The 9,360-nt window shown below is 55.4% G+C and overlaps 2 protein-coding genes across 3 annotated transcripts; both read left to right on the top strand.

The window, feature by feature from the left end:
* Positions 1–64: 64 nt before the first annotated feature.
* GLB1L (galactosidase beta 1 like) lies at positions 65–5,046 on the top strand. 2 transcript variants are annotated; one of them, XM_066999433.1, is made up of 17 exons: positions 65–223; positions 998–1,170; positions 1,328–1,478; positions 1,602–1,662; positions 1,784–1,878; positions 1,976–2,156; positions 2,238–2,296; positions 2,387–2,508; positions 2,616–2,656; positions 2,919–3,037; positions 3,161–3,235; positions 3,312–3,401; positions 3,500–3,613; positions 3,850–3,981; positions 4,275–4,354; positions 4,413–4,490; positions 4,567–4,705. In XM_066999433.1, the coding sequence occupies exons 1-16, from the start codon at positions 170–172 to the stop codon at positions 4,468–4,470; spliced, it is 1,605 nt and encodes a 534-aa protein (XP_066855534.1). In that variant the 5' UTR covers positions 65–169; the 3' UTR covers positions 4,471–4,490; positions 4,567–4,705. The 2 variants fall into 2 exon arrangements, with proteins under 2 accessions (XP_066855534.1, XP_066855533.1); XM_066999432.1 differs by having other exon boundaries at positions 4,275–4,490; positions 4,567–5,046.
* Positions 5,047–5,799: 753 nt separating this feature from the next.
* LOC125183764 (protein mono-ADP-ribosyltransferase PARP15-like) lies at positions 5,800–8,471 on the top strand. The gene is made up of 4 exons (XM_048072303.2): positions 5,800–5,907; positions 6,121–6,273; positions 7,153–7,264; positions 7,521–8,471. The coding sequence occupies exons 2-4, from the start codon at positions 6,133–6,135 to the stop codon at positions 7,808–7,810; spliced, it is 543 nt and encodes a 180-aa protein (XP_047928260.2). The 5' UTR covers positions 5,800–5,907; positions 6,121–6,132; the 3' UTR covers positions 7,811–8,471.
* Positions 8,472–9,360: the final 889 nt, after the last annotated feature.

Here is a 9,360-nt window from a genome sequence, read left to right on the forward strand (position 1 = left end):
CGTCGGAACGGGCGGTAACTGCGGAGGGGGCGTGGCTTGCGGGAAGGGGGCGGGGCTTGGCGGGAGGGGGCGGGGCCAAGCGGGGGGGGGCCGCCATTGTGCGACCCCGCAGAGAAGCGGGAGGGAGCGCGGTGAGCGGCTCCGCGCCGCGCCGGGCCCGCCCGCAGGCATGGGGCTGCCGGGCCTCGCCCTGCTGCTGGCTGCGGGGCTGCTGCACGCCCAGGTCGGTGGAGGACCCCAAACCCCCAGGCCCAAACCCACTAGACCCCCAATCCCCTAGACCCCCAACCCCTGCACCCTAATCCCCCAGACCCCCAACCCCCTGCACCCCAAACCCATGCACCCTAATCCCCTAGACCCCCAACCCCCTGCATCCTCATCCCCTGCACCCTAATCCTCTAGACCCCCAACCCCCCTGCACCCCCAACCCCTGCACCCTAATCCCCTAGACCCCCAACCCCCTGCACCCCCAACCCATGCACCCTAATCCCCCAGACCCCCAACCCCCCTGCACCCCAAACCCCCTGCGCCCCCAACCCATGCACCCTAATCCCCTAGACCCCCAACCCCCTGCATCCTCATCCCCTGCACGCCAACCCCCTGCACCCCAACCCCTAACTGTCTCCTCCTGCTGTAGCCACCCCGCTCAGCCCCTGCAGCGGACCCCAGTCCCCTAAACCCCAACCCCCTGCATCCCCAACCCCCTGCACCGCAAACCCCTGCACCCCCAACCCCCTGCACCGCAAACCCCTGCACCCCAACCCCATAGACCCCGAATCCCCCCGATCCCCAGTCCCCCTGCACCCCCAATCCCTGCACCCCAATCCCCCCGCACCCCAATCCCCCCACACCCCAACCCCTGCACCCCAACCCCCTAGACCCCCAACCCCTAACCATCTCCTCCCACTTGGCCCCGTCACTTGCCCCATGTCGAGGAAGGGTCCTCGGGGTCCGTGCAGGGGGTTTTGGGGATCCGCAGCCCTGCCTCTCCCCGCAGCCCACCGCCCCGCCGCGCTCCTTCCAGCTGGACTACGAGCAGGACTGCTTCCGCAAGGACGGCGCCCCTTTTCGCTACGTCTCGGGCAGCATCCACTACGCCCGCGTCCCGCGCCCCGCCTGGCGCGACCGGCTGCTCAAGATGTACATGAGCGGGCTCAACGCCGTGCAGGTGTAAGTGCCGGGGCGACTCCTCACCCCACAACTGGGTTACTCGGTCACCAGGAGGGGGATCAGCCCGTACGCTGAGCTCTGGGACCCCCCTGCCGGGCACAACACGTGCCTGGGCTCCCCCCGTGCGTGCCCAGTCGCCATCCCCGTCTCGCCCCAGCTACGTGCCCTGGAACTACCACGAGCCGCTGCCGGGGGTGTACGACTTCTCCGGGGACCGGGACGTGGAAGCTTTCCTGGACCTGACAGCGGAGCTGGGGCTCCTGGTGATCCTGCGGCCGGGGCCCTACATCTGTGCCGAGTGGGAGATGGTGAGGCCCGTGGCCCCGCGCTGGGGGTGATGGGTGGCTGGGGGGGCACGGCGGGGCTGGCCCGCCTCTGGGGCTCTCTGAGCAGTTTGTCTGTCTCTCCTGCTGCTGCGGGTGTTCCCCTAGGGCGGCCTGCCTGCCTGGCTGCTGTGGAAATCAGACATCGTCCTGCGCTCCTCCGACCCCGGTGAGCCTCAGCACGGGGCCGGAGCCGTGGTGCTGCCCCCTCTCCCAGCGCCCCCCGGATTATTTCCATCCGCCGGGACGGGGGGGCTGCTAGCAGGCTGAGCTGCGCCCTGTCCCCCCAGCCTTCCTGGCAGCCGTCGACTCCTGGCTCCACGTCCTGCTCCCCAAGATCAAGCCTCGGCTCTACCAGCACGGGGGGAACATCATCAGCGTGCAGGTGGGGTGCTGCCGGGGTGCCCCCAGCTGCCTTGGGGGGAGGGATGGGGGGAGCAGGGTGCCCGTCAGGACCCGGCTGCATCGTGCCCGGCTCGCAGGTGGAGAACGAATACGGGAGCTACTACGCCTGCGACTACGACTACCTGCGGCACCTGCTGGGCTCCTTCCGAGCGCTGCTGGGCGGCGAGGCGCTGCTCTTCACCACCGACGGCGCGCGGGCGGAGGAGCTGCGTTGCGGCACCCTGCAGGGGCTCTACGCCACCGTCGACTTCGGGCCAGGTGCCGCCAAGGTGGAGGAGGAGAGGGGACAGGGGTCCCGTCCCCCTCCTGCTCCAACCTCTCGTCTTCTTCCCACTGCAGACTCCAACGTGACGGAGGCGTTCGGCGCGCAGCGCAGCATCGAGCCGAGGGGGCCCCTGGTGAGGCACCGAGGGAGAGGGCGAGCTGGGAGGCTAGGCTGCCTGGGGAGCGGGTCACTGGTGGATGTCACCGGCCCCTTGCCCCCCCAGGTGAACTCCGAGTACTACACGGGCTGGCTGGACTACTGGGGGGGCGCGCACGCCAGCACCAGCGCCGCGCAGGTGGCCCGGGGGCTCGCCGACATGCTGCGGCTGGGAGCCAATGTCAACATGCAAGTAGCCAGCCGGGGCGGGGGGCGCAGCCTGGGCCCCGGGGGGGGCAGCGGGGGGGTCTGGGTTGGTGTGTGGGTGCTGAGGGCGCTCGCTGGGTGTCACGCAGGTACATGTTCCACGGGGGCACCAACTTCGCCTACTGGAGCGGTGAGTGGGGGCCGCCTGGGGGGCGCGCAGTGGTGCTGGGGTGGGGGGCTTTCCTCGGCACCCAGGGGCCTGCTCCAGGCTAACGCTCCATCCCGTGGGGTTCGCTGGCCCCCAGCCCCAGCTTGTCCCCCTGGGGACTCCTTCTGACCCTAAGACCACCAGTTCTGGGTCGTGCCCCCATTGCGTTGCGGCCAGCCCAGGGCTGGGGTCCAGGCTGTGCCGGAGAGCCCCTTCCTGCAGCGCCCATCGCTTCCCTGGCCAGGTGCTGACTTAAAGGCCCAGTACAAACCAGTGACCACCAGTTACGACTACGATGCACCACTCTCAGAGGCCGGAGACCCCACGGAGAAGCTGTTTGCCATCCGCACGGTCATCAGCAAGGTGCTGAGCAGGGCAGGAGGGGGCAGCAGTGGGCACGGGAGGACCTGGCAGGGCAGGGACATCTCCCTGCTCGTCCCAGGGGACCCCTCAGCCCCGAGGGCCCCCTGACAGCCTGCCGTTCAGTTCCAGCCCCTGCCCGTGGGCCCGATGCCCCCTGCCACCCCCAAGTATGCCTACGGCCGGGTGGATCTGCACAAGGTGAGTGAGGGTGCCGGGGGCTGTGTGGCCCTTGCCCAGCACTGCCCAGCTCCCCAGCTCCCCTCCCTCTCTGCAGCATGCTGATCTCCTGGACGTCCTGCATGTCCTGTCCCCCTCCGGGCCCATCCGCAGCCAGTTCCCCCTCACCTTCGAGGCCATAAAGCAGGTGAGGGGCTGGGCGCACTGGGGCACATCGAGGGAGACGCTGGGGTGGGGGAAAGGAGCTCACGGCAGCCCCCTTTCCCTTTCTGTGCTGCCCTGCAGGCCCATGGCTTTGTGCTGTACCACACGCAGCTGCCCCGCGACGTCCCGGCCCCGGCCCCGCTGAGTGCTCCTCCCCACGGCGTCCGCGACCGCGGCTACGTGATGCTGCAGAAGGTGGGGTGCCTCTCGGGGGGGACGTGCAGGGCCAGGACCTCGGGGACAGGCAGGGTGCTGAGAGCCCCACTGAGCCCCCGAGGGGCACCCCGCTGGCCCGTTTGTGTCCCCTTGGGGGCAGCAGGCAGCCCTGGGCTGGCTCTGGGGGGAGAAGGCAGCGGGACGCTGTGCTGGCAGCATTTGGGGCGGTGGGACCGGGGTGTGGGGAGGCAGCGCTGACCGCCCTGTGTCTGCAGGAGTACCAGGGGACGCTGGAGCGGGACGGGCAGACCACGCTGCGTGTGACCGGCAGGGCAGGGGACGCGCTGGACGTGCTCGTGGAGAACATGGGCAGGCTCAGCTTCGGGGCCAACTTCAGCGACTTCAAGGTGAGGGGAAACAGCCAAACAGCCCCCTCCTGCCCCCTCCCACAGACCCCATCCAGGCACCCTGAGCCCTGCTCCCTGGTTAACCTTGCACTGTCTCCCCCTTCCTCTGCACCCACCCACCGGTGTGACCCTGGGCAGGGGGCAAACCCTGCGGGACCAGGATAAAGCAGTGGGATTGGCATCGCCTTCTCCTGGTGCTGTGGCAGCCAGGATCGTGCAGCCGCTCCCATAGGATCCTATTCCGTTCCCAGGGCAAACCCCACTGCCTCATTTTCCCTCCTCCTCCACCACAGGGCTTGCTGGGGAACCTCTCCTTGGACTCCAGCCCGCTCAGCACCTGGCTCATCTACCCCCTGGCCATAGACGCTGCCGTCCAGCAGGGCTGGCCCCACGCTGCCCTGCCACAATCAAGCGGTAGGGGCAGATCGGGGCCAGCCTTCTACACCGGGACCTTTGAGACCCCTGGCATTGCCTGGGACACCTTTGTGAAGTTCCCAGGTTGGAGCAAGGTAAGGTCGTGCAGAGCGAGGAGAGCGGATGAGGGGGTGGAGAGGGGCACAGCTCAGTCCCATCTCCCTCTTCCAGGGCCAGCTGTGGATAAACGGCTTCAACCTGGGCCGGTACTGGCCCCGCCGTGGGCCCCAGCAGACCCTCTTTGTGCCTGGCTCAGTCCTGCGTGTTGGCTGCCCCAACAACATCACGGTGCTGGAGCTGGAGGGAGCACCTTCCACCCCCTTCCTGCTCTTCCTCGACCAACCCCTTCTCAACAAGACCCTCAGCCCCAGCACCTGGACTGCAGAATAAACGCGGGGCTGCCAGGCGCTGTCACGTGCCTGGTATGTGTCTCGTGCACACCAGGGTACGTGGGCGAGGGCACGGAGGAGGGCGAGTTCTCTGAGGCACGTGAGGACATGGCTGCCCTGGAGAAGGATTATGAGGAGGTGGGCCTGGACTCCTACGAGGACGAAGAGGAGGCAAGGAGTAGAGAAGCCACAGCCAAAGAGGACTGTGCTCCTTCTCCCGTGTCTCCTGCGGGAACCCTTTGCAATAAACTGTTTGAGAGCCTCCGTGTCTCCCAGTAATCCCCCGGCTGCAGTGGTTTCTTGCCAGGTCAGGTGTGTGGTGAGCGCTGCCGCTGCTGCTGCTGCTGCTATGCTTCCTCCCTGCTTCCTCAACGCCATGCAGGTGTAAGTGCCAGGGTGATTCCTCGCCTCAAAACTGGGTTGCCCGGTCAGCAGGAGGGGGATCAGCCCGTACGCTGAGCTCCGTCACTGGGAGCAACTCTCTACCTGCAACTTTCCTCTTCTGTGAGTGAGAAAATACATGTTTACTGTTGTCTTCACTAGCAACCCACTACCATATCCTCTGTGTGACCAAGAGGGAAAAACAGTGAATTTGGGTTCTTGCCTCAGAAGAGGCATTTATTTGTAGACCAAATTCAGCTAGTGAGCAGCAAACCCAGTGAATGGGGAGTAAGGATGAAAAAGTATGTGGTTTGAAAGCCTGCAAAATAAGGCAAGTAGGAAAGAGTGTGGTGTGGAGGTCCACCCAGAAGACATGTGCCTGTTCAGGCACATCAACTGCCAGTGCAATGACAACCTGGAAACTGAAACTCCCTACTCCTTTGGTTGGTTGGTTTTAAAAGAAATACTCTTGGGTGACAAAAGCCAACAGGCACCAGTGATAAGCTAGGTGTATAAGTTTTCAGAGGGGGTTGTAGCAGACCGTATTTCTCTTTAAGTAGGGGATTTGAGTAATCGATTGTGTTTCTCCTGAAGATCAAGAAACCACAGTGCTCCCTGAAATGTGGGATGATATGCAAAACCAGCAACTCAAGGTAGTGGAACTCAAACCAGAAACGAAGGACTACAGAGAGGTGGCAGAAAGGTTTATGAAGACCAGCTTCAGCTTCTAGAAATTGAAAAGGTAAAAGCACGTTACCATTTCTAAGCATAAATACTTTGATAACAACTCATGAATAATGACTAGTAAACAGTGGAAAAATAAATCCTGTTAGGACTTATGGGACAAGACTCTATGGGAAAAGAAGCAGACACAGTTTTATCTGCTTTCCTGATTGACTTATGTTTATAATTAATTGTCTGAAGAGGATGCACAAAACTTTCAATACCTGCACAGGTATTTAATGTGATGTTTATGACCTTCAAACCTGTTGCAAAATATCTCCACTCTCAAGAAGAAGCTGCTTCTGACACCAAGACTTACGATGCTGAAAACATGCCAAGTCAGGTGATTTTAATGGAAGTGCCTGTGCGTATGGTCTCTGTTCAGGTAGCTACTATGCATTTTTCTCTTCTGCTTATTCAAGTGTCAAAACTCAGCAAGCAGAGGGGATTCCCTGTCCAGAAACAAGGGAAAAGCAATTTGCTAATGAAGGCTGTTATTGCTTAGGTCTACACAAATACTCTTCCTGAAAAACTTCCTGTTTGAGCACTACTGACTCTTCACTTCTGGTAGCATAGAAGCATGTGCCAGACTGCTTGCCAATGTGTTAATCCTCAAGAGGGTAACCCTGATTTGAGCTGGCTTGATTATGGGAAGCCAGTTTTGACATTATGCTGGTATCCAGTAAATTTTTTGCAGTCAAGCTATTAGCTTCAAGCATTAGCTACTCCTGAAGTGACAAGGCTGCACACCTCTGCATGTAAGTGTCCCTTTTGCATAGGCATCAACTACTCAGCAGTCAAGTTACATGAGAGGTTATTCGGGACGTTTCCCCAAAGAATAAGAGATCAGTGGCAGTAATGCCATCTGTTTTACCAATTTTAATCAGCATCAATTTGACGTTGCATCAAGTTAAGGTATTTGGAGCAAGTCTTAAGCAATTGCTTCTAAAGTTTCATTAAATCACTTTTGCTATAGTAGAGCAGAGCATCTTCTGCCTTAACCCATATGTGCTTGGCAGGTGGGTGTTTTGCAAGTTTCTGGGTCATACACAAAACTATCCCATATTATTTCCCTGTTGCATTTTGGGTTGGGTTCTGCTATCTGTTGTGCTGAAGTCTGGAGTGATGTGCCTAACTTATTTTATAATGTAGCCTACATGTGTTGTAGCTAGGAGTAGAATCTTGGAACACTGAATTGTTGCTACACTGATGCTTTTCATGACAAGCTAAAAAAAAAAGAAAGTCTTAATTTCAAACTTTGCAGATTGAAAGGGTACAGAACCCATTTTTGCGGAAGATCTACCAAATAAAAAAGCATCAAATGGCTGAGAAAAATGTCAGTGGAGATGACGAGAAGCTTTTGTTTCATGGGACAGGTAAGGAGTCCTTAACCTTAATTAATAGCTCTGGATTTAATTGGAGCTATGCTGGAATGCACAGTAATGTGAATTTCAAAACTGCTCATTTCCCTGAATAGGGCTAGGAATAACTCATGTCCTCTGTGTAGTCTTGCCTTGTATGCAAAATGTTCTGTTTTGTTAAATCTCCATATTGCCGTCATTAGAGCCTGTGAATCTCTTGGCAGATAAGTGATTGTTATTAATGAAATACACTTTTTTTTTCTGACTATAGCTGCAAACTTTGGAAATGGAATGAACTTTGCTGTTAATGCCAGCTATTCTGCCCATGACGCCTATTCTAAACCAGATGTGGATGGAAAGAAGTACATGTACGTGGCTCGAGTACTTGTTGGAGAATGTTCTCAAGGGACAAGAGGATCAATTACTCCAGCAGCAAAAAGTGCTAGCAACTCCATGGATCTGTTTGAGAGTTCAACTGATAATGGAAACAATCCATCCATGTTTATCATATTTAATGACATTCAAGCTTACCCAGAATACCTTATCACTTTCACTACATGAGCATTTTGATTGCAGCCAAGTTTGCATGTCTCTTCATTTTATAAATCTGTCCTGCACATTAATATGTGTATATATATATATTAGTGAAAACAAATAGTTTTATCAAATTAATTTATTAAAGCTTGTTTATATTTAAGCAACCTTTAGCAATTTTTGATAGCACTGCCATAGACTACTTTTTTCCACTTGGAGCAGTTGAACGTATGTAACAGGAGTTCAATTTGACATGTAACCTAACAGTAGTTTTCAGTAGAAATCCTGCACCTGTCCACCCCCTTTATACTATCTTGGCCATTCCATGCAGCATTCTGGCCATCCTAGTTGCAATAAAGAGTGGGTAGTGCTGTTGGGGGATTGAAAGAGACATTCTCTCAACCACTGACTGCATGGCGTTGCATTTCTGATAGAGTATGAGAAGCTATCATAAATTATAATGCTGACTGTCATTTACTGTGGATTTCAATAAATGAAATAATTGTAGTTAACGGCTTGTGTTTGTCTAAAACAATCTCTCAAGATATTTAGCATTGGTTTTCAAAAGTTCACTTACAGGCAACTACTTGGGGATTGAATTCTCTAATATGGTGTTGCTTGATTTTAATACGATAGCCCTCCCGGGCATGTCAGTAAGAGGATTTGTAAACCTCACCCAACCTTCTGCAATTAGTTAATACCCAAATTAATTAGGTATAGCCTAAGAGAGCCAAGAAAATAAGCGTAAGGAAGGTGTTCCTGCTCTTGTACACTACCTGTAGTGCCCTTCCTGTGATGTTAAGGAGAAAAGAACAGGGCAAAGAAAGGCAAGGGGTGCGTGTGTTGGAATAGGGGAGGGGAGGTTTGTTTGTGTGTTTGTTTCGCTGGGTTAAGGCCTTTTTGACAAGGCTTGAGGAAATAGTTTATTTCAAAGACCTAATCATTAACCAAGCCAATGTTCAGAGTTTCATTGGGGGTGGGGGGAGAATCAGAGCAATATAATCTCTATAGCCTACTGACAATAAAAAAAATACTTTTAACAGCATCAGGTGTCATGAGGTCTACTGAGAAAGCAGAATGCTGCAGCACCTCCAACTTTTTAGCAGTTCTTGGCTCTGCTGAATTTATCAGGTTTGTCTTTTTATTCGGTTGGATGATTAGGAGACAATTATCAATTACTTCTTTTTAATATTTAGGTTGCTACTAGTTGAAAGTTTTTGCTAATATAGTTTTCACATGTCCCCTGCAGCCATTCAAAAATGAAACTTCACGTGGGGTTCTAAAAGCAACTAGCTTTTCTCCAGTGTTATTAAGGGTTTATTAAGATTTTATTAAGAATTAATACTGTTTTGCAGATTGAAAGGATATGTATTTACCTCGGGTTAAAGAGGGTAATGCAGTTAACTAAACAGTGCTCAAAAAGCCCTCAAGTGAGTGCAGTTTACAGCACCAAGCACTCATAGCCTGTCTTGGCCATGATATAAACTCTTTTCACATTCCAATTTCTCTTTAGTCTTTCAAACTTTCACTTTTTATACTCACAGAGGTGGGGACACTTGCTGAACTTCAGAAGACTG

Source organism: Anser cygnoides, chromosome 6, assembly GCF_040182565.1.
Source record: "Anser cygnoides isolate HZ-2024a breed goose chromosome 6, Taihu_goose_T2T_genome, whole genome shotgun sequence".
Taxonomy (NCBI): Eukaryota; Metazoa; Chordata; class Aves; order Anseriformes; family Anatidae; genus Anser; species Anser cygnoides.